This window comes from Neofelis nebulosa, chromosome 12, assembly GCF_028018385.1.
Source record: "Neofelis nebulosa isolate mNeoNeb1 chromosome 12, mNeoNeb1.pri, whole genome shotgun sequence".
Lineage (NCBI taxonomy): Eukaryota > Metazoa > Chordata > Mammalia > Carnivora > Felidae > Neofelis > Neofelis nebulosa.
The window spans coordinates 21,205,233-21,229,443 of record NC_080793.1 but is presented as its reverse complement, the minus strand read 5'-3'; the positions used below and the strand labels follow the sequence as shown (position 1 = coordinate 21,229,443).

The following is a 24,211-nucleotide window of genomic DNA, read 5'->3' as shown; positions in this document are numbered from 1 at the left end:
TGACCCAAAGAGGCTTCCGTCCCGCCCCACGTTGCCCACACGGTGTCCCACAGTGCCCCGCGCGCCATAGCCTCCCTCCTCACTCAGCCCCGCCTCCGCCTCCGCCTCGAGTCGTCCAAGGATCCGAACTTTCCCCGCCGCTACGGTTTTGGCCCGCCCGGGCTTCTGTCCGACCCCACGGGGACTCAGTGTCCCTTCCCATGCTCGTTTCTCTGCTTCACACCGCCACCACATCTGGAGCCTTCTCATCGGATCAAGTATGGCTCACTGGAGCTTCCGTCCCTTTCCCACAGTGCTCTGTGCCGCTGCCTGGCAACGGCGCTGCCTGGCGGCTAGAGTGGGAGACCGAGGCTAGGACCGAGCGGACGGGGCGGGGCTCCTCTTCCAACGGAAGGCGGGGCCTGGAGGGCGGGGCCCCGCCTCTTCCACCCGGTCTCTGGAGGGGACCGGTTTTCGGAATGCGCTACGGCGTCCCGACAGTTTGGCGTGGCTTTTGGTAGCGCGGCCTTCCGAGGCCAGACTTTCCCACTTCCCTTTTGCGGAACGAAGCGGGTATCTTTTTTCGATTCTACGGGACCTGATGTCCATCTTTAATCTTTTCACCCCTCCCAACTTTGTAATCGCATTAAGGATGTTTGTCGCCTAGAATTGTTGAACGCAGACTTCTTTGCCAGTTACAGACCTAACGCTGGCGACATAGAAATGGGCATGACTAGACCTCGGACCTCAGTTCGGGCTTGTCAGGTAACGAAAGGGCAGTAAGCAGCCGGTGTAAGAATAACGCGACAGTGCCTTCCATTCAAAACCAAACCCTGTTAAAATTGTATTTATTTTTTAGTTCATTGGATTGAGGATCATACATCTTTCCCAGTCAAAAACATTACCATGGTTTTGCAGTGGTTTCTAAGTTGTATCATTTTCATGTACGTAGAAACTGTCCTCGTTCCCACTGAGCACCAATGTTTTGTTTTTTCCCTTGAAACATGCTCTCACGTCACCCTTAATGATCCTGCTTTAAAATATATATATATTTATTTTGAATAATCGCTACAAGCAACAACCTAGGGCTCAGGCTTAGGACGGGAGATGGAGAGTCGCATGTTCTACCGACTGAGCCAGCCAGGCATCCCAATTTTCCGGCTTTTGACAGAGACATGAGTGTGGAGATGACTTCCTTATCATGAGAAAAACAAGAGCAACTGCAATGATAAAGGGCAACGGAAGTAGCATTGGTTAGAGATTATAGGGTTTGGTGGCTGACCTCTCCATCTGGATAGAACAGTAGGTCTGGTTTAAAGCTACCAGGAGATGCTTAGCTCCATCCAATTGCTATCTAGTCAGAATTGGGACCACCGTGTTGTCAAGTATTTTGATCTTTAAGAGGAACCAGAAATCTGAACATTGTGGACTATTTCCATTTTAAAAAAATGGCTCAAAGTGCAGACCAGACAAAACAAGTCATGGGACAGGTGTGATCCCATGCCAATAGGTCACTATCTTTGGTCTAATTTATAGGCTCTTCAGAACAGGGACTTATTTTGAAATGCTGTTTTTTTTTTTTTTTTTAATGTTTATTTATTTTTGAGACAGAGAGAGACAGAGCATGAATGGGGGAGGAGCAGAGAGAGAGAGGGAGACACAGAATCCGAAACAGGTTCCAGGCTCTGAGCTGTCAGCACAGAGCCCGACGTGGGGCTCAAACTCACAGACCATGAGATCGTGACCTGAGCCGAAGTCGGAAGCTTAACCCCCTGAGCTACCCAGGCGCCCCAGAACAGAGACTTATTTTGTTCATTACTGTTCTCTATGCCTGTAACAGGTCCCGTCACATATTTGGCAGTCAATAAATGCGTTGAATAAAAAGAAGAAGAAATTGATACTGTCTTTGAAAAGTTATCAGGGATCACGTGGTAGTGATTGCCTAAAATATTTCCGGAGAGAGAAAGATGATACTACTCATCGAGCCCCTATTGTATATGATACATAAAAGTACATTTCCTTTAATGCTCTTCAATTCTACTTTGAGATTTCCCATCCCCTCTTTATATGAGGAAGCAAGCTGAGGGAGGTGAAGTCACTTGCCTAGGACCATACAACCAGTAAATGAAAAGCCAGAGGCCTCTGATGTGACTGCAAGCCTACTGTCTTGATGTTTGAGTAAACCCACTCATTTCTGGTGGGTATTTTCGTTGCCTGTTTGAGAATTGGAGCATCCTGAAAAATGAAGCACGTTTTCCAAAGGTTCAAGTCATCTGAAGGCATGTCAAGCACTTCTGTGACTGCCTTAGTTCTAATTTGATAAGGCTTTTTGGAGATGGTGGTGTCTTCTCCCTAATGATTAATGAAGGGGAAAAGGAAAGGATGCTAATATTTAATTTTGAACTCCATGCTTTTTTCAAATTTATTTTTCTTAAATACAAAACAGCTCTAAATAAGATGAGTTTAGTCAGCCTCGCTTCTTCCTTATAAGACCTTTTATTTTTTTATCTTTAAATATTTTTTTATTTTTGAGAGAAAGAGAGTGAGCAGGGTGGGGGCAGAGAGAGAGAGAGAGAGAGAGAGAGAGAGAGAGAGACAGGATCCGAAGCAGGCTCTTTGCTGACAGCAGAGAGCCCGATGTGGGGCTCGAACTCACAAACCATGAGATCATGACCTGACCTCAAGCTGGATGCTAAACCTACTGAGCTACCCAGGTGCCCCACCAGATCTTTTCATATCCATTAACTAATTTTTATAATGACTCTGTGAAATAGGCTTATCCTCATTTTACAGATAAAGAACCTGAAGCTCAGATTGCTTAAGTGCCAAGTCACTCAGCTACTAAATGGCCAAGTAGGAGACGTGAAGTTAGTTGGCTCCAAAAACTCTAGCCCCCTCCATTTCATGCTGAGCCGTTTTCATACTTGCTTGTTAGCCAGGCTTCTTTTTATTTTTATTTATTTATTTATTTTTATTATTATTATTATTATTATTTTTAACGTTTATTTATTTTTGAGACAGAGAGAGACAGAGCATGAACAGGGGAGGGGCAGAGAGAGAGGGAGACACAGAATCGGAGGCAGGCTCCAGGCTCTGAGCCATCAGCCCAGAGCCTGATGCGGGGCTCGAACTCACGGACCACGAGATCGTGACCTGAGCCGAAGTCGGACGCCTAACTGACCGAGCCACCCAGGTGCCCCGCCAGGCTTCTTTTTAAAAAATGTTAATTCTAAAATACTTAACATGCAGAGTTATATTAGTTTCAGGTGTACAATATGGTGATTCAACAATTGTATACATTTCTCAGTGCTTATCACAATATACTCTTAGTCCCTTTTACCTATCTCACCCTTCCCCCACCCCCCACCTCCCTTCTGATAACCATCAGTTTGTTGTCTACAGTGAAGAGTCTCTTTTTTGGTTTGTGTCTTTTTTTTTCTTTGTCCGTTTGTTTTGTTTCTTAAATTGCATATATAAGTGAAATTAGATGGTATTTATCTTTGACTTTTTCAGCTCTCATCATTATAGTCTCTAGATCCATCCATGTTGTTACAAATGGCAAGATTTCATTCATTTTTTAAAAATGTGGGGAGCAAGTGGGGGAAGGGCAGAGAGAGAAGGAGCAAGAGAATCCTAAGCAGGCTTTGTGTTGTCAGTGCAGAGCCTGATGCAGGGCTCGAACTCAGGAACCGTGAGATCATGACCTGAGCTGAAATCAAGAGTCGGATGTGTAACTGACTGAGCCACCCAGGTGCCCCTTATTCTTTTTAATGGCTGAGTTGCTTGTTACCTAATTTTTAAAAAATATTTATTCATTTTTGAGAGAGAGAGAGAGACAGAGTGCAAGCAGGGGAGGGGCAGAGAGAGAGGGAGACACAGAATCTAAAGCAGGCTCCAGGCTTTGAGCTGTCAGCACAGAGCCTGATGTGAGGCTCGAACTCATAAGCTGTGAGATCATGACCTGAGCCCAAGTTGGATGCTTGACCAACTGAGCTACCCAGGTGCCCCACTTGTTACCCAATTCTTAATTATCCTATGACCATCACTTATGTATATGGGTTCAATAGAAATATTTTATGCTTTGAGTCCAAATTAAGATCTGGATGTCACGGCTAATGTATAATATGCTCTAATTATGTGGTTGTTGTTACTCTAGAGGGCTGGAAAGCTGTGCGATTGGCTTTTGTCCTAAACCAGTTGTAGCTATGGACTTGCCAGATGAGAGCCAGTGGGATGAAACCACCTGCAAGTTGGCTGTTTGTCAGCATCCACAGTGCTGGGCAACGATCCGCCGGGTTGAGAGGGGCCACCCTCGAATCCTGGGCCCTCCCTGCAAAACAGCTCTGAATAATGAAGGTGAATTTAGTCAGCCCTGCTTCTTCCTTGTAAGATCTTTGAACTATTTTCGCTTGGCTCCCTTTTGACATTTTACATGTTTTCTTGTCTTTTTTCTTAGACAAATCCCCAGTGCTCACCATTGTAAACATCTCAGATTCGTGCTTCCGGGCCAAGAGACTTGCTCACGGTCATTTATCAGGATTTACCTTCACCAAAGCTCCCTCTTTATTGTGTCAAGGTTCAAAGTTTGACTCCAAATTTCAAGGCAGGTAAATTATCATGGAGTCTTCCCTTATGGGCCTCCTATCTCAAAATTCTGAGTGACTTCCTTGATCCATAGACTCTGAGAAAGCTAAATTAGAAATAAAACACCAGTTCAGGGTGCCTGGGTGGCTCCAGGCTCATAGCCTGGAGCTTGCTGCGTATTCTGTGTCTCCCTCTCTCTCTTTCTCTGCCCCTCTCCAGCTCGGGTGGTCTCTCTCTCTCTCTCTCTCTCTCTCTCAAAAATAAATAAATTAACTTAAAAAGGCCACTAGTTCAGTTAGAGAAATGGTGAATAGGCAGTGGGAAACAAAAGGAAAGCTTTATTTTTATTGTAGGACTTGGTTAAAATAGGGTTATATTAGTTTGCTAGGGTCACTGTAACAAAATACCCTAGGCTATGTGGCTTAAACAACACAAATATATTTTTTCACAGTCGAGAGGCTAGAAGTCCGAGAATAAGGTGTTGGTAGAGTTGTTTTCTTCTGAACCCTTTCTCCTTGGCTTGTAGGTGGCCTATGTCTTTTTTTTTTTTTTTTATTAAAAAAAATTTTTTTTAATATTTATTTTTGAGAGAGAGACAGAGCATGAGGGGGAGAGGGGAAGAGAGAGAGAGGGAGACAGAGAATCTGAAGCAGGCTTCAGGCTCTGAGCTGTCAGCATAGAGCCTGACGCAGGGCTCAAACTCACAAACTGCGAGACCATGACCTGAGCTGAAGTCAGACACCTAACCGGCTGAGCCACCCAGGTGCCCCTAGGTGGCCTATGTCTTAACATGATCTTTCTTCTGTGTGTCTTTGTCCCAATATCTTTTTCTTCTTTGTTAATTAAGTGCTTAATTTTAACTCCAATATAGTTAATATTATTATTATGTTAGTTTCAGGTGTACAATATCCTGATTCAACAATTCTGTGCGTTACTCAGTGCTCATCATGATAAGTGTACTCTTAATCCCCTACCTCCTTTTCTTAATAAGAGCACCAGTCATTGGATTAGGGCCTGTAGACAGGCCTAATATGACCTCACTTTGCCTTAATTACTTCCTTAAAGACCCTCTCTCCAAATACTCAGGGACTTAAATTCTGGGGTACTGAGGGTCAGGATTCAACGTAAGAATTTGTGGGCACAATTCAGGCCACCACGGGGAGCACCTTGTCAGCCTCTGCAGGTCATCAGAAAACTGTGTCCATACATGCTCTCTCTCTTGTCTTTTATTTTTAGGTATGAAACTATTTGTAAGCTCTTGAAGGCAGAAACAATGGTTTCCTTTTGAATCGCCCACAGAATCTAGGCTCCCAGTTACTGCTTGCTGATAGGGGAAGTGAAGGGACAGACGTCTGTGGAGAACTTAAGACTTGTTAAATTTGAAACCTTATGGCCTGGAGTCAAGGCACTCCTGGAAGTCCTTGTACCGGTTCGTTTTCTCCTGTTTGATGTAAGCAACCTTTGGTGGCTTCTGGTGGGCTAAATGCCATATGGAAAAGGGTAGGACTACTTTCTGGTTCTCTAGGACTTGAACCTCGGGAAGAAGATGGCTTCTCCCAGCCAGGGCCTATGGAGGCAAAGGCCATGACGTCACTCATGTCGTCACTCATTGAATTCACAAATGTATCTTAGTGGGGGCCACTTTGCTGGGCTCTGGGAATTCAGTGGTAAACAAGATTCAGTATTTTTTTTAAGTCTTTTATTTTTGAAAAGGGAGGGAGGGGCAGAGAGAGAGGGACAGAGGATCTGAAGCAGGCTCTGTGCTGACACCAGTGAGCTGATGCAGGGCTGGAATTCATGAACCGCGAGATCATGACCTGAGCCGAAGCTGGACGCTCAACTGACGGAGCCACCCAAACCCCCCAGCAAGATACAGTCTTTACCCCCAAAGGGCTTTCAGCCCAGCTGGGGAGGCGGAGAACCGTTCCGTGTGCCGAGAGTGCCGAGAGCAGCACCCCTGGGTGCGTGGAAGCACACAGGAAGGGTTCCTCAGGGCACTGTCTTCTGTGCAGGTGGTACCTGTGCCTACCCCTGAAATTTGGACAGTCTGGTGAAATGGGGCGTTGCAGGTGGGAGGTGGACGTGAAAAGTGTTCTGGACTACAGAAATAGCATATCCAAAGGCCAGGAGGCAAGAGGAAGTTCTTTAGGTATGAGGAAAAGGGTCCGTTGTGTATGCAACATAGAGCAGGAATGGGAGGGTGGGCAGAGGTGAGGCTAGGGAGCTGGAGAACAAACAGTGGCCAACATCACATAGATCAGGCTCAGGAGTTGGGTCTTTATCTTATACTTCCTTGGAATATTTATTCGTTCGTACACCTAATGTGTTTTAACAAATAAATATAATGCAAGTGATATGAAAATGTAAGGGGACAGTATTTTTTTGTGGTAAATATGTGTTACATTAAATTTACCATTTTAATTGTTTTTAAGTGTACAGTTCAGCAGCATTAAGTTCATTCACAGTGTTGTGCAACCATCACCACGATCCATTTCTAGAACTTTTTTTTTTTTTTAATTTTTTTTTAACGTTTATTTATTTTTGAGACAGAGAGAGACAGAGCATGAACGGGGGAGGGGCAGAGAGAGAGGGAGACACAGAATTGGAAGCAGGCTCCAGGCTCCGAGCCATCAGCCCAGAGCCTGACGCGGGGCTCGAACTCACGGACCGTGAGATCATGACCTGAGCTGAAGTCGGACGCTTAACCGACTGAGCCACCCAGGCGCCCCTAGAACTTTTTTTTTTAAATTTACATCCAAATTAGCATATAGTGCAACAATGATTTCAGGAGTAGATTCCTTAGTGCCCCTTACCCATTTAGCCCATCCTCCCCTCTCACAACCCCTCCTGTAACCCTCAGTTTGTTCTCCATATTTAAGAGTCTCTTATATTTTGTCCCCCTCCCTGTTTCTATATTATTTTTGTTTCCCTTCCTTTATGTTCATCTGTTTTGTCTTTTTTAAAATCTTTAAAAAAAATTTTTTTTTAACGTTTATTAATTTTGAGACAGAGAGAGACAGAGCATGAACAGGGGAGGGTCAGAGAGAGACACACACACAGAATCTGAAACAGGCTCCAGGCTCTGAGCTGTCAGCACAGAGCCCGATGCGGGGCTCGAACTCACGGACCGCAAGATCATGACCTGAGCCGAAGTCGGACACTCAACCGACTGAGCCACCCAGGCGCCCCTGTGCTGTCTCTTAAAGTCCTCACATGAGTGAAGTCATATGATTTTTGTCTTTCTCTGACTGACTAATTTCACTTAGCATAATACCCTCCAGTTCTGTCCACGTAGTTGCAAATGGCAAGATTTCATTCTTTTTGGTTGCCAGAATACTCTATTATATATGTACATACCACATCTTCTTTATCGATTCATCCATCGATGGACATTTGGGCTCTTTCCCTACTCTGGCTATTGTTGCTAGTGCTGCTATAAACATGGGGGTGCATGTGTCCCTTTGAAACAGGACACCTCTATCCCGTGGATAAATGCCTAGTAGTGCAAATGCTGGGTCGTAGGGTAGTTCTGTTTTTAGTTTTTTGAGAAACCTCCATACTGTTTTCCAGAGTGGCTGCTCCAGTTTGCATTTCCACCAGCAATGCAAAAGAGATTCTCTTTCTCCACATCCTCGCCAACATCTGTTGTTGCCTGAGTTGTTAATGTGAGCCATTCTGACAGGTGTAAGGTGGTATCTCATTGTGGTTTTGATTTGTATTTCCCTGATGATGTGTAGAATTTTTTTTATCATCTCAAACGTGAACTCCGTACCCATTAAACAGCAACTCCCCACTCCCTCCTCCCTCTAGCTCCTGTTAATGTCTATTCTACTTTCTGTCTGTATGAATTCGCCTACTCTAGCTACCTTATATAAGTGGAATCATACGATATTTGTCCTTTTGCATCTAATTTATTTCACTTAGCATAATGGCTTCAAGATTCATCTGTGTTGGAGCGTGTGTCAGAATTGCATTCCTTATTGAGGCTGAAAAACATTCCATCGTACAGAAATACCACATTTTGCTTATTTAATATGCTTTGAACGTTTACATCAAAGGTACTCAGTCAACTTTTATTGATGGTGACATAGCTCTCTGTGGCTGGAAAGAGGGAGGCATAGGCTCTGAATTCAGTTTGATGCAACAAACAGTTGTGAAGTGTTTGCGGTGTGCAGTGTTTGGGAGCTGTTCTAGAACAAAGAAGCAAGCACAACTTAAGGGAATGGGGAGACCATACATTCACTCAGTGAGTACTAAGCCCCGAGATGTTCTGTGGATGAGCACAAGGCTTTTCCTCATAGCACCGACTGTTGTCCCAGTAAGTTGTTCGTGTCTCTGTGTCATGTTTGGAAACTCTTATTTTTTAGGCCTCGGAAGGATCTACCTGACAAAGATTTCACCCACTATACTGACAGGTCTCCTAAGGTAAATCATAGAATTAAAACGGTACTCCCTCAGCATTTTCTGTTTACTAGTGGGGATAAAATACTTGTCGTTATTTAACATTGAGGATGACTAGAATCTGAATGATGACAGTGATAACTAACTAATATTGGGCCCTTAGTATACGCCTGGCTCTTGCTAATGCCTTTCTTTACATACTATACTGTTTCCAGAAATCCCAGACACAAGTGGGATTGATCTGTGGCCGTTTGGCATAGGTAAGACTTTCCTGTCTGTGTCCTACACAGAGCATGTTCAGCTACAAAGTAAACCCTGGCATCTCATAGTGCGGGGAAATTAAAATGCTGGAATGTCACACCCAAAATGGCCTTTAGGTCATCTACTCTGATAACTGTCAAACTTTTTTAACTATGACCTCCAGTAAGAAATACGTTTTGCAACAGAATAGCATAAAACGACCCTTACCCTAAGTATGAGTGATGTTCTTTGATAGTTTTTGTCCTATTCTATTTTATTCTCTTTTTAAAATTTATTTATTTTGAGAGAGAGGGAGAGCACAAGCACATGCACCTGAGTGTGAGGAGAGGAGAGGCAGAGAGAGAGGGAGAGAGAGAATCCCAAGCAGGTTCTGTGCTGTCAGTGCTCAGGGAATGCTACCCTAATGTCACAGGGAGGCAGGGGGACTCTTCGCTTAAACATGCTCACTTGTGTAGAGTACCCATTCCGGTGTCTGGTTTCGTGAGGCAGCATTATAAAGACGATTTAGGGGTGAGAAATGTCTTTTTGTCATCTGCACCACCATCCCCTTTAGGTTAGCCTGATAATTCGGTTCTTAAGCCAGTTCCGAATGCGTCAGGAGCTGCTACCTTCAAGCCATATGTAGGCTTCACGTGTTTCTCTTAGCTTTCAGTGCTGAATCTGAATGAGACACGAGTTCCCAACTCTCAAGATGTTAGAAATATGGTTGTCGTCTGGATCCCAGAACAACCAGAGAAGCGTGCGAGGTGAGTGTTGTGTCTAGAACATGGGGGCCTTCAACTCTTGTGTTCTGCAAGTCCCCCCCGCCACCCCTCACTGCCCTGTGCAGGCCTCATTTACGTGATCTCCTTTTTAGCCACCTCAGTGCAAGCATCAGGAGGCCACGTAGAGAAGAAGGTCATGGTCTCTTGTATTTGCTTCTTGCTCCACTGGGGTTCTATTTAATGCACTTTGTGCTTCGTGTGGGGGGGCTTCTCTACATCAAATCATGGCCGTAAATAGCATGCAACATAGAGCCCAGTGTGTTTGTGGGGTCTAAGAAACAGATGCTTCCTGACTATCAGTTTTTTTTATTAGTCGTCCCCAGCTAGTGGAAACGTTTTCAGTGAAGCATGTGAATGTTTGGTCTCAGCCCCAAGTCCCGGCTCCGTGGCACAAAGTGGATAGTGGGTAGAACCTATGTGCAAAGCAGAAGGATCATTTGGTGAAGGCCCAAAGGCTTGGCAATGCCGATAACATTGAAAGGCAGTGTTTGGGTTTTCTTTCATGAGTGCTGAGGCTTTCGGATCCTTGTTAAGTGACTGTTTAGATGTGGTGTGACTTAAGAATCTTATTTCATTTTATTACTTTTCTTTTTTTTTTTTTTAACATCAGATGGGTACTATGCTGAGGTTGTAACAAATTTTGAGGGAAGCACCTGAACTACAAAAGGATCTTATTCTCTTTCCTTTTTTTTAAAGTTTATTTATTAATTTTTTTAATGTTTATTTTATTATCTTTGAGAGAGAGAGAGAGAGAGAGAGAGAGAGAGAGACAGAGCGTGAACAGAGAGAGAGAGAGAGAATCCTAAGTAGGCTCTGTACTCACAGTGCAGACGCGGGGCTGGAACTGACAGACTGACGCGAGGCTGGAATTCATGAACTGTGAGATCATGACTGAGCTGAAATCAAGAGTCAGATGCTTAATCAATTGAGCTACCCAAGAGCCCCTCATTGTTTGTTTTTGTTTTGTTTTGTTTTGTTTTTTAATGATCCTATCAGAGGGGCGCTTGGGTGGCTCAGTCAGTTAAGCGTCTGACTTCAGCTCAGGTCATGATCTTACAGTCTGTGAGTTCGAGCCCTGCGTCGGGCTCTGTGCTGACAGCTCAGAGCCTGGAGCCTGCTTTGGATTCTGTGTCTCCCCCTCTCCCTGCCCCTCCCCTGCTCATGCTCTGTCTCTCTGTCTCAAAAATAAATAAAAACATTAAAAAAAATTTAGAAAAAAGTTCCTGTCAGTGATTCTGCATTATATGCATTTGTGTGTGTGTGGGTATGTGAGTGTGTGTGTGTGGGTATGTGAGTGTGTGTGTGTGTGTGTGTGTGTGTGTGTGTGTGATGTAAACAAAAAGCCCCTAAGGGTTTACTTCCTTTTATGTAAAAAAAAAAAAAAAAAGCCCAGTTGTGGGTGGGCCAGGGCTGGTATGTCAACTCCATGAGGTAATCAGAAACCAGAGCTCCTTTTGGCTCTCTGGTCATCATCCTTAGCCCATGGGTTTCATTTTCTCAAGGTGTTTCATGGGGGCTTTTAAGGTCTAAGTTGACTGCTAGAGCTCCAGCCATCATATCCACATTCCAGGCAAGGAGGAGGAAGATGACAGTATAAAAAAAATACTTGAGCATCTCCTCTATGGTGAGCAGTGAGAATTCAGTGAAAAACCAAATTGACTTTGGTCCTTGACCTCCTACAGTCTTAGGGTGGTGGTGGGGGATTCAGACCTTACACACATCACCACACCTAAGTGTATACTTACTCATTTAGATTAATGCTATGAAATCAAATAACGGGACCATATGAGAGAATGGTAGGGAACCTAATTTAGATGTAAGGTTAGGTCTTGATTTTAGCAGCTTCTGGGTAGTTGGTCCCTTTGGACTTCTAGCCAGCCATCTTTGAGTACTGAATAGAGGATGGAAATCTTCATGGTCACCATTCACAAATACCCGTGGTGCTTCTGTTTAAGATGGCTGGGAATAAGTTGTGGTTTTTCTTGTTTCAAGACCAGCTGAGAAGAAGTGCATTGTCTCCATCCAGGATGGCAGAATGAACTGTGTAGCTGTAAGTTTGAGGTTTTGGTCAAACCTTTATGATATTACTCTGTACAGAGTTTTGGTTATTTTATCTCATTTTTCCTTTCATCTACATTCCCCCTTTCTCCGTTCTTTTTAAATGAACAGAATCTGCAAAAGAAAACCCCTCTTAAGGAATAATTACCAAAGCATTTTCTATTCTGAGACTCTCTTCTCTACCTCCTCCCTGTAGGAGGGTGAAGAGTATCTTGAAGAGAAGTTAGGAGGAAGTGTTGGGTATTCAGGGGGAATTTTTGGCCGATTAAAGACAAATTCCCAGTGTGACAAAAAGAGAACTTCAGTGGACTAGGGGTTATAATGGACTTGAGTTTCTCATTCTCATGCCACCCCTTATGAGTAAGTGTAACCCTGAGTAAGTCACAGAGCGGGAAGATTCCTCTATCTGGGAGAGTATCTCTTGCTCCATGTTGTTCACTGCTGAATCCCCAGCCCCAGCCCTGTGCCTGGCACATCACTGGCCAACAAATACTTGTTCAGTTTTCTCAGTGAATGAATTAATAACCTTTTGGGAAAACGAAACAACTAGTCCCTGTATGATCTGAATTCAGCAATAGGATGGGGAGCCAGGGAGCGAAAATGTGGTGGCCCTCACAGTGCAGAGGAGGGTGCTGCTGGAGTGGGTCTGGAGACCAGGGGTTTGGCTTGCCAGGGTTGTGTCTGGGAGGCTGGGATGTTCATGGGAAGGAGTGGCTCTGAAAGGAGTGCTTTGTCTTCGCTGTTGCTTTTCTAGAAAGACCATTTTCTCTATAGAAAGCAGAAAACAGAAACGCAGCTGGGACCTCCAGGGATGAATGTGCCTCCCCCCTTGCCAGTACACAGTTTTGAGCAACTAACTTCAGAGTCCATACCTTTCTGGAACCAATTTGACTTGGAACCATTACCTCAGGATCTGTTGAAGAAGTGAGTGTCCTGTGAGCCTGTGGTAGAGCCAGAGCACCTGCTCTTCTCTGAAGCAGAGAAGGGGCTAGTAGCCTGCTTATTCTGAGTAGGGACAAAACTGTCCTCTTACTTGTGCAGTGAGTTCTTAGACTTACCAGTGTGCCACCATTTACCAAGTACTTACACTTGCCAGGCCCTGTGCTAAATAAATAAGCACATTATGTATATTCTCTCACTTGAACCTCCACGAGAACTGTTACTCTCTTCTGACTTAAAAAAACTTTTTTTAATGTTTATTTACTTTTGAGAGAGACAGAGTGTGAGTGGGGGAGGGGCAGAGAAAGAGGGGGAGACAAAATCTGAATCAAGCTCCAGGCCCTGAGCTGTCAGCACAGAGCCCGATGTGGGGCTTGAACTCACAAACCGTGAGATCGTGACCTGAGCCGAAGTCGGACGCTTAACCGATTGAGCCCCCCAGACGCCCCCCCCCCTTTTTGTGTTTAAAGTAAGCTCTATGCCCAATGTGGGGCTTGAACTCATGACCCGTAGATCAAGAGTTGCCTGCTCCGTGGACTGAGCCAGCCAGTCGCCCCCCACTCTCTTCTTTCTGTAGATGAGTTATGGGTAAGTGGGAGGCAGAAGGGAAATGTGGTTTGGAGTGAGACAACCTTTGGATTTTGCCTTGAAACTTCCTGGTTTTGTGCATTGTGGTAATTTAACTCGCATCTTACATTTCATTCCCTTATTTGCAAAATGGGGGTAAGAATGCCTGTCCTCAGGGAGCTGAAAACACCTGTTGGTACAGGTCTTTTCAGGCCCAAAGTGGAAAATGTATTCAGATTTGTAGCCCTTTTCGTCTCTTTTTCCTCAGCCACACTCTCCAGGAAGAACTGTCGCTGACTGTCTGGCTGTCTCTGTCCCCTTCAGCCTTTTGCCTGATGAAGGGAAAACCAGGCCTTCTCTGGAGATGAAGACACAATTGGCCATGATGAAGAAGAAACTTGCCCTGGAGAAGAGCCGACCTGACAGTGCCATTTCTGCAAAGATGTTTTTATCTGTGCACCGCCTCGCCCTGCAGGTAAGAGCCAGGGGGCCTCGGAGAGGGATGTCTAGATGCAAATCCCAACTCATTACTTTCCAAGGCTGGAGGAGGCGACTTTCTATTCTTTCTCTCTCTCCTTCCATGCTGGACCCAAGCCCCATAGAAGGGCTGGGCTGTATGTAGTGAAAGCAAATGTATGGTGTATGGAGAGGGGCTTGAGGACAGCAACATTCTCTGTGTCTTCTGCACTTCCGCACCGTTTCCTGTCTCCATAGCTCCTGGTATGATGTTGCCCGCACTGGGTTCTCAAAAAGTGCTCGTTGGCTAGATGGGTACCTGCATTTGAGGGATACATTTTGGGAAAAGGAAAGAACTTCAGTAGAGCTTCTCTTCTTCCTTTTCCCCTTCCCCGTCCTCTCCTCCCGCCCCTCCTCCTTCCCCTCTTCCTTCTGCTCCTCCTTCCCCCTTCTCCTCCTTCTCCATCTCCTCCTTCCCCTCCTCTTTCCCCTCCTCCTCCTCCCCTTTTCCTCCTCTTTCTCCTCCTCCCTCTTCTCCTTCTCCTCCTCCCCCTTCTCCTCCTCCTCCTCCCCCTTCTTCTCCTCCTTCTCCTCCTCCCCTCCTCCTTCCCCCTTCTCTTTCTTCTCCCCCTTCTCCTCCCCCTTCTCCTCCTCCTTCTCCTCCTTCTTCTCCTTTTCCTCCTTCTCCTTCTTCTCCTTCTCTTCCTCCCCCTTCTTCTCTTTCTCCTCCTTCTCCTCCTCCCCCTTCACCTCCTCCCTCTCCTCCTTCTCCTCCTCCTTCTCCTTTTCCTCCTTCTCCTTCTCCCCTCTCTCCCTCTCCTCCTCCCCCTTCTCCTTCTCCTATGACTCCTTCTTCTCCTCCTCTTCCTTCTCTTTCTCCTCCTTCTCCTCCTTCTCCTCCTCTACTTCCTCCTCCTCCTCCTCCTCCTCTCTTCCTTTTCTTCTTTTTCGTCTTTTCCTTCTTTTTCTCTCCAGAGACCAGCACTGAGATATCCTGAACATTTGAAGAAATTGTGTTCTAACCTGAACACAGAAGGTAGATTTTCTGGTGCTGTCAGATCCTCAGGTACTGTTCCCCCTCAGCCCACAGTGCTTATACTTGATCTTGGTCCCAATTTTGTTATGTTTGTGGCCAGAGTCATACAGGATCACATGTAGAACTCAGGAAACTGCAGTTTCAGAAAGCAGCCCTCTTCCCCGCACCCCCCCGCCCAATGGCTTGGTTCTGACAAAGGGGTTGTCGCCATTGTGGAGCAGGGCAGAGCAAGCAGCCCAGGGGCGGGTGGGAGCTGTCAGGGAGAAGAGGACTGAGCCGGTGCTCTGGTCACCAGGTCACAAGCAGCAGCAGCAGCAGCAGCAGCAGAGGCTGGTGAAAACACCACCTAAGAGACAGGTAGAGGGGCAGTGAGGGGCGCCCTAGGACTGGCTGGGTCTGGGGCAGGGGTGCAGCCTGGAACAGGAAGGGATGTATGAGGTGTCCACCTCCCTGTTCTCTGTCCGGTTGCAGATATTGACTTCCTTCTTTTAGACTCTTTCTGAAATGTTTTCTTCACTTCCGAAGGTCCTAATTCAGTTCCTCCTCATGTGGGTTTCAGGAGGCTAAAAAGAAACCCAAGAGCGATCCAGGGAGCCCGAACATTTTGCATAAACGTTCAGGTGCCATGGTTAATGGCCCACGCCATGGTAAGGAGAATGTGGGTTTGGGAGGGACAGAATCTCAGGACGTAGCCGAGGGCAGGAAGAACTGAACTTGTCCGTCATCTTGGGACCTGCCTTTGTCGGGCATTCGGAATTCTTCTTGGAACGTTTTGGCCGGGCTACCATACATCATCCTTCCATCAAACGTTTACTAAGGAAGCAAGCTGGGCCAGGTGTCTTTTTCATGTGGGCATTTGAGAGATGACCATGAGCATGAGTCAGAGGCATCTTTCCTCATGTCTTTAGAAAAGACAGAGTGATTTGAGGATGAAGAGCAAGCAAGGAGGCAGGAAAGAGCCAGGGCCCCTGATTAGCCCCCAGAGAGTTCTAAAGAAGCAGAATCCAGGGCCACTTCCCAGCTACACGTTAGTTCCTGGAGGCTTGGGTTGAGATCATACTATCTAGTCCCCTGTAGGAGGCAAGTAGCCGATCTTGATAGGAGATTCTTTCCCTCTGGTGTTCATGCTGGATGCAAGAAGAGATATTTCCCCCCCTTTTGGAGTCCTTATCACGTGTCTGAGCTGAAGGATATACTTACCCGGTCTCTCTGACATTGCTCAGTTTGAGTGCAGAAAAAAGAAAGAAAGAACAGAAGGGAGAAAGAATGCCCTGAAACCTTAGAAGATTCTTAGTGCCCTATTAAGACTGGACATTGCTGATCGTTTCAGCATCAGAATTTGCTCTCCAGCCCTGGGGCAGTGGGAGGGTCAGGAGAGCTGTTTCCTGAGAAGAATGCTTCTCTCTCTCGGTTTATTTCCCATCCCATTGAGCTCTCAGATGCCAACAGTGGCCTGTGACCTGAATTTCTAGGAAGCTTCCTGACCTTCATGTGGGATGTAGACAGAGCTAGGGCTGTTGCCCAGGGTGGGGCTGACTGGTCCAAGGTTAGCTCCTCATCTGGGGTGATCAGCACTGCCCTGAATTCATTTAAGTGCTTTTCGTTCCTCTTCCTGATGCCTCCAATAGGTGATTGGGTGCTCCCCCCCCCTTTTTTTTTTTTAAGTAGGCTTCACACCCAGCATGGAGCCCAGTGTGGGGCTTGAACTCACAACCCTGAAATCAAGACCTGAGCCACCCAGGTGCTCCTGTTTTTAGAGCAGTGGCCTGTCCTCACCGGGTTGAGAAAGGTTTATGGAAGAGTTGATTTTTGCGTTGGATCTTGAATGTGTGAGCGTTTTACTGACATGAAAGAGAATTCCCAGAAGTGGGAATAGCTTTAGCAGAGGCATCTTGGAGGAGTGTGGCTACTCAGGGAACACAGCAGTCCATTGTAGCTGTCGGTTATTTGAGAGAGAGTGATGAAATGTTGGGCTGAAGAGGTAGGTGGGAGCTTGTGTAGCCTGCTGAGGTGTTTGACCTTTGCTCCAGGTCGTGGTGCTCCCCCTTGACTGCTCGCTGAAATCAGCTGAGGGGCTTTTAAATCTCAAATACCCAGGATGCACCACAGACCTATTAAATCAGGAGTTCTGGTGTTGGAACCTGGGCCTCAGTAAATGGAACCCCCAGTACTCCCAGTGTGCAGCTAGGGTGAGAACCAGTGCTGGTAGGGAGCCAACAGAAGTGTTAAGCAAGGGAGTCTCTTGTTTGGCTTTGCCTTTTAGCATAACATCTCTGGTGGCAGCTTGGAAGATGTTCATTTAGAGGAAGGGAATTGAGAAAGGAAAGGGCGGATGCATTCAGGGACTAGATGGGGAAACGACCGACGCAGAAGAATCCTAGAACTAGAGCTTTTGGAAGGGAGGGGTTCCATTTTTGGAAGTGAATACGGAGACATTAGGGTTGGTACCACAAGGTAAGAGGAGTATTCGTAAACTGAAAACCTAGGGTGAGGGCTTCTTTCGCTGCTAAGATGTGCAGATACCTGCCCCTTAGGTTTCTTGGAGGAACTCTAATTCATTGAGCATACACTTGAACTTAATCTCTAGTTCTTTTTAAAAAGTTTTTTCTTTCAACATTCATTTATTTTTGAGAGACAGACAGAGTGTGATTGGGGGATGGGCAAAGAGAGATAGGGAGACACAGAATCTGAAGCAGGCTCCAGGCTCTGTGCCATCAACCCAGAGCCTGGTGCGGGCCTCAAACTCACAGACCAAACCGTGACATCATGACCTGATCTGGAGTCGGACGCTTAACCGATTGAGCCACCCAGGCTCCCCGATCTCTAATTCTGTAGTAGATGTGGTCACAGTCCCAGGTGAACAGATTCACAGGTAGAACTCGGAGGCCGAACTCCCTTCCACCTCCTCTAACCTGTCTTACCCTAGACGGGGTAGGGACTTATAGACTAGGGGTCACCTAGAAGCCCAACAATGGGATGTGAAATACCAATAAGCAGAGAACTGAATTGGCTTTGTGATCACTAGGTCACAGAACTCTGTTGGGTTGGAAAAGTGACCAAAAGCAGCCACAGTGGATGAAGTTAGAAGGACTCACCTTGAAGCAGGTAAGAGTATGGGAGCTGTTCTGCCAGGGCCCTGTTTCTGTTATCTATTCTTGTAGAACAGACCACCTAAAAGCCGGAACTGCAGTGGTTGATCATCTCTCGTGATTTTGAGGGTTGACTGGATGATTTTTCTGGTGTTGCTTGATGTCATTCAACACAGTTGCTTTCAGCCAGTGGCTGGGGTGGGACTGTTGGCCAAATTGCCTTGGTTCTCTTCTGTGAGGCCTCTCCGTGGCTTGTTTGGGCTTCTTTTAAAAAATTTTTTCTTAATGTTTATTTTCGAGAGAAAGAGAGAGAGAGAGGAAGAGACAGAGTGTGAGCGGGGAAAGGGGCAGAGAAAGCAGGAGACACGGAATCCAAAGCAAACTCCAGGCTCCAAGCTAATAGCACAGAGCCCGATGTGCTATTGAGATCATGACCTGAGCTCAGATGCTTAACCGACTGAGCCGCCCAGGCGCCCCTCATGAAAGCATGTTCTTAAGAGATGGGGCTGAAACTGGAGCAATGTCACTTCTTCCATATTTTACTAGTCACAAAATCACAAGCCCAGCCCAGATTCAAGGGGAGAGAAAACGTACTCCGTCTCTTGGTGGGAGGGGCAGCATGTGCATGGAGGAATTGGAGGAATTGTTGGGAGCCACCTTTGGAGGCAGTGCACCCTAAGCTGACAGGTGGGAATGGAGAAAAGTGGGTTCTGGCTTCATCTGGTCAGTCTAGAGGGCAAAGAGTGTGTGATACACGCTTCTCTCTTTAGTCTCAGGAGGTGGCATTTTGTCCTGTCTTAGATGCTAATTTTTCCAAGAAAAGCATCTTTTAGAAAAACCCTTACTTTCCTAAAGTCTTGATTCAAGTTTCCTTACACTTACTCTAATGAATTTCAGGATTCCACAGAGAGACCACAGATGAAGAATTATCTGGATTTCTTCCCCAGTAAGGATGGTAAGTTCCTAGGGTGGAGGAAGCTTAGTAAGTCATTTAGGCCCGGGAGAGCTGAACTCCTGTTGACAAGGATGGTTCACCTCCCTGGAAGCCATAGTCCTCATCCCTCAGAAGGGTCCTAATGACACGCAGCCCTTCCTTTTCTGTCCTGCATTTGGCACAGTTGGGAGAGGGCTGCGGGTGCAGCTAATGGCTGGGTCTTCTTTCAGATCCTGAATTATCTAAGACCAAACCCTCTAACAAGGACATCAGCACTCAGGAGGACGCTGTGCTGGAATCCCAAGAGAGGAGCCCAGAGGACCTTTCAGATGGTACATCTAGAACAAGGTGGAACCCTGAGCTCAAACTACTGAGGATTCTTCAGGCCACTGACGATGAGGATGAGGAGAACTAGCTCTCCAGGTCAGAGAGTGGAGAGTATTTCAAGACTCTGCAGGGCAGTCTTACTCCAGAGCAGAATGCTTGGAATCCTGAGGACAGTGACCTTGGACATAAGGGCAGAAAGCAGAGGGGACTTCTGCTCCCTGGAGGCTTTACCGGGGCCTGACCATAGAGATTCTGCTTTTTTCGTTCACTTCTCCTTGCCTCTAAAATAATTGAGGAGAAAAAGCCTCATCCTTTTTAAACTTAGATTGTTTCTCTTTCATTAGGAACAGAATAATTTTAGTGATTAAACACAACTGCTGCTTAAGCAAAAGACTCATTCTGTTTCTGGGAGGAGGGGAGACATGTTTCTGCTCATCTGTTTTCTGGGTCACTTTTATCTCCCCTCTGAAGCTCTGAAAGGTTTCCAGTTAAAGGAAGATGAATTTTGGGACTCCTGGCAAGCTCAGTCGGCAGAGTGTGTGACTCTTGATCTTGGGATCGTGAGTTCGAGCCTCACGTTGGGCATAGAGATTACTTTAAAAAAAGAAAAAAAGGGAAGATGAATTTGGCCCGTGAGACACCCTACTGTGTTCCCAGCTTTTCCTCTCATTCTCTGGAAGTGGTTTCTTTTAGAGATGGCACCCAATAATCATTTTCATATTAACCTGAAAGAGTCTATAAAGGTCTAGTTTCTAAATTATTGAGTCTGTAGGAATGTTTCAGTGATACTTGTAAAGACTCAGAATTTCAGAGTCTCAGGGGACCTTGAATTTGGTCTTTGGAAGGATTTTTTTTTTCTTCACGTTTTTGTCCTTCAAGTTGTTTTTTTTTTATTTTTTTTAACATTTATTTATTTTTGAGACAGAGAGAGCATGAATGGGGGAGGGTCAGAGAGAGGGAGACACAGAATCTGAAACAGGCTCCAGACTCTGAGCTGTCAGCACAGAGCCCGACGTGGGACTCGAACTCATGGACTGCGAGATCATGACCTGAGCTGAAGTCGGACGCTTAACCGACTGAGCCACCCAGGTGCCCCTCAAGTTCTTAATATAGGAAAATTTCAAGATTACCTAGAAGCAAAGAGAATGATATAATGGAACTCTCATGTACCCAGTGTGTTAGATATGGGCAGTGAAGGCCTTTACCCTGGGCCATGAGCTGGGGCAAGGGTAGCTGGAATCCATTATTCTCACCAGCTCTGCACCCAGGGTCAAGTCTCCTTCCCATAAGGGGGAGCTAGGTGGAAGAAGAGAGCCCCCACTATTGTTGGTACTCACTAGCACTTAACTTCAGCCACCAGTAGCTGGGGGCAGGATGAGAAACAATGACATTTTGTTCCTCTTGGGGAGAGAGCCCTCTGTCTTGGGGCCGGGGGAGGGAGGCCTGTGTCCATGGGCTGCAGCAGTCTGGAGTGGTTTCTGTCTCACTGAAGTTGGGGTGGGGCATGGCTCTAGGGTCACACAGCATAGACTGTTCTTACTGAGATTTTGTGGATTTTCTTGAACAAATGTTTCTTCATGTGCTGTATGCTGCTAAGGCCATTTTCAGAGACATAATCATTTAAAAAAAATTTTTTTTTAACGTTTATTTATTTTTGAGACAGAGAGAGACAGAGCATGAATGGGGGAGGGTCAGAGAGAGAGGGAGACACAGAATCCGAAACAGGCTCCAGGCTCTGAGCAGTCAGCACAGAGCCCGACGCGGGGCTCGAACTCACGGACCGTGAGATCGTGACCTGAGCTGAAGTCAGACGCTCAACCAACTGAGCCACCCTGGCGCCCCGACATAATCATTTTTTTAAAAAAATTATTTTCACCAGTTTCACTGGACAGCACTCTGCGGAGCATCTCACGCTGTTATGCCAGAAGGGGGAATTCAGGACTGGGTCTGACATCTTTCTGCAAGAGAAACTTATCCCTCATCAATTATTTGGTTCCCCTAAGTACAGTTTGTACAAAGAAAGGCAGATTAAATGTTCAACTCTTTTTTAACATTTGTCTCAAAACAGACCAAATTAGACAGCTAAAACTGCTGCCTACCCATTCCTCTCTTCTAAGCCAAATCAAAATTCTATGACACCATTTGTGTTACTAGACTGATCTATACTTAGCTGAATCTTCATAGTGAGAGGAATCCAAGAGGCGTTATGTGGGCTGTTTTCTGAAGATAATTATTTCCCAAACATATGTTACATTGCAGAATGACTTCTGTGGGCTAACTTAAAAATGTACACATTTTTTCAATTCCTTAGTCTCCCCTCAGACCTGTCCACACGAGCAAACCTGACTCCCAGTGGCCAGTAGTGTGGCTGAGGATGGGGCAGGGCTTTGCTCTCACTTGCTCATTTTATCTGAAGACTCAGAAGAGAAATTCTAGTTACTTTATTACCAGTTCAACTACTTCGTAAAGCCACTCACTGCAGTTGGCACATTCTTTTCAGATTTGTTGATGGGTACAGAGTTCCCTCTCGAATCATGACATTTTGAGTGAGAAAATGTTTGCTATTTGAACACTGGCTTTTGCTTCTATTTTCAAAGGGAAGAAAACCATTTGCAGGCTGAAAACTGTTTCTCCTTTGTTCTACCTATCCCTCAAATCACAAACAGAATTTAGGGCTTTTCAAGGCAGTGTATACCCACCGTTTTTGTTAGTTCTCTGGCCAACTCTATAGATAGATGTGGATTGTGTCCATTTTACAGACTAGAAAACAGGCTCAGAATCCAGGGCTGATGATAACCCATTTGAGGCCTTAGTGAATTAGGAAAAAAAAAAAAATGCACCCTTTATGACACTTTACTACCATCTGTTGAAAAGTTATCTCAACGAGTGTACAAATCTACAATGATTACAGTATGATCGGCACCCCGAGAGTTGGTCCACAACCCTCGTCACAGTACCTGGGGGCCTTGCAGGAGAGGGTAAGTAATTTGCCAGAAATCAAAGGCCACCAGGTGATGGGGGCTGGGCTTAGAACCTGGGTCCTCGCTCCTCTCATCCACTGGACTCTGATGCGTCTCTGATTCCCTCTCTTTAACACACAGCAGAGCCTGGGGCTTTGATCAGAAGCCGTCTTTAATCAGAAAGGAAGAATGAGACCACGTATAAAAGAATTGACTGAGGGGAAGAAGCTCTCATCAACGCTTTGCATCAACCTCTCAATGTTCTGAGGGAAGAGGATCCAGGTAACTGTTGCCAACTGCCATTTCCCCACCATCTGGGCCATAAGAATCAGGAGAATTACGACCTAACAGCCAGGAGGCTCTAGCTAGGATTGCTTTATGCACTGAAACAGACAAGAGGTCTTAAGACTTAGCTAGTTGGAATATTGTCCTAGTAGCCTTAAATTCCTAAGGAAGTAGTCTCTGGCCTCTTTTCTTCTTTTTTATGTTCTTTGTGATCCCTACTAGCTGTAGGCCACTTTGTTTGGGTCACCATGTTTTCTGAGCACACTTTCCAATGACACCTGGCCCGGTTTGACCTGTGCATAGAAGCAGAGTCAGTGAAACAGTCTTCAGACGGTCTGTGTCCACACTCCCCTCCTTATAGCACCAGCTAGTCTTTTGTTTTGGTGTTGGTCCTGGTATCTGGGGTAACAGACTCTGTTCTTCATTGTGTTTGGATTACAGTAAGCTCCCTTTGATGGGAGTGGGTCAAGGTTTCATCCATGGTAGCAGTGACCCTTTAAAAAAATCTGTTTATTCAAATGTGCCTAAAGGAATTGTTTGCTAAATTAAAGACAGAAATACCCCTGGCTGTTAGATAAGCATGATTAGAGGCCCTTTGGAATCCAGAGGAATCTGGGAAAGACTTAAATTGTCTCTTTTCAGTTGCCATAAGGTACCAGGGTAGGAAATTATTTTGCCCTTCTGTTTATACATTTATTTAACAATTATTGAATACCTACTGTATGTTAGACAATCGACCACAGATTATCTTTTTTTTTCTTTTTAAAAATATGTTTGTTTAGGGGTGCCTGGGTGGCTCAGTTGGTTAAAGCATCCAACTTCGGGTCAGGTCATGATCTCACGGTCCGTGAGTTCGAGCCCCGCGTCAGGCTCTGTGCTGTCAGTTCAGAGCCTGGAGCTTGCTTCAGATTCTGGGTCTCCCTCTCTCTCTGCCCCTCTCCTACTCATGCTCTGTCTCTATCAAAAAATGAATAAACGTTAAAACAATTTTTTTGTTTATTTTTGGGGCACCTGGGTGGCTCAGTCAGTTAAGTGTCTGCTTCGGCTCAGGTCATGATCTCATGGTTTGTGAGTTTGAGCCCCACATCGGGCTCTCTGCTGTGCACACAGAGCCCACTTTAGATCCTCTGTCCCCTTCTCTCTCTACCCCTTCCCTGCTTATGCACACGCTCTCTCTCTCTCTCTCTCTCAAAAAAAAAAAATTTTTTTTTGACAGAGAGAGAAAGAGAGTGAGGGAGCGCATGAGCACGAGCAGGGGAGGGACAGGGAGAGGGAGACAGGATTCAAAGCAGGCTCTGTGCTGACGGGAGAGAGCCCATGGGGCTCGAACTCATGAACCATGAGATCATGACCTGAGCTGAAGTCAGATGCTTAACCTACTGAGCCACCCATGTGCCCTGACCACAGATTATCTTGATAGAGAAACAAAAAATTCTGGGGAGATGAAGTTATTCCCAGGAGTGTAGCTAGAAATTTTCCTGGATTACTTGGTGAAGTTGTTTGGAACCACTAGGTGGTGATATTACATTAAGGAAATGATATTCTTCCAAGACTGGAGGCCTCTGGTTCTT

The 24,211-nt window shown here is 45.8% G+C and overlaps 2 protein-coding genes across 10 annotated transcripts in view; both read left to right on the top strand.

Annotated features, from left to right (window-relative positions):
* Positions 1–67: 67 nt before the first annotated feature.
* Positions 68–22,606, top strand: C12H9orf43 (chromosome 12 C9orf43 homolog). Of its 9 annotated transcripts, none has more exons than XM_058694441.1 (15): positions 289–744; positions 4,136–4,335; positions 4,436–4,586; positions 8,931–8,988; positions 9,871–9,971; positions 11,982–12,039; positions 12,802–12,971; positions 13,878–14,028; positions 14,985–15,075; positions 15,341–15,402; positions 15,605–15,692; positions 18,071–18,150; positions 19,032–19,089; positions 19,299–19,491; positions 22,500–22,606. In XM_058694441.1, the coding sequence occupies exons 2-14, from the start codon at positions 4,185–4,187 to the stop codon at positions 19,481–19,483; spliced, it is 1,404 nt and encodes a 467-aa protein (XP_058550424.1). In that variant the 5' UTR covers positions 289–744; positions 4,136–4,184; the 3' UTR covers positions 19,484–19,491; positions 22,500–22,606. The 9 variants fall into 9 exon arrangements, with proteins under 9 accessions (XP_058550422.1, XP_058550425.1, XP_058550424.1 ...); XM_058694440.1 differs by having other exon boundaries at positions 22,497–22,604; XM_058694438.1 differs by lacking the exon at positions 22,500–22,606 and adding an exon at positions 2,052–2,176 and having other exon boundaries at positions 290–744; positions 19,299–19,774.
* Positions 22,539–24,211, top strand: part of RGS3 (regulator of G protein signaling 3) — a 141,113-nt gene continuing 139,440 nt past the window's right edge. Inside the window, exon 1 of the mRNA XM_058694424.1 lies at positions 22,539–22,637. The gene's annotated coding sequence lies outside the window, so the exon portion shown is untranslated. The remainder of the gene's footprint in view (positions 22,638–24,211) is intronic.

Bases quoted from the DNA above. Each gene is read 5' to 3' on its own strand.
- C12H9orf43 (XM_058694441.1), top strand. From the start codon at position 4,185: ATGGACTTGCCAGATGAGAGCCAGTGGGATGAAACCACCTGCAAGTTG. The intron at 4,336-4,435 runs GTGAATTTAGTC...CTTTTTTCTTAG, and splicing joins AACAGCTCTGAATAATGAAG to ACAAATCCCCAGTGCTCACC. The intron at 12,040-12,801 runs GTAAGTTTGAGG...TTGCTTTTCTAG, and splicing joins GCAGAATGAACTGTGTAGCT to AAAGACCATTTTCTCTATAG.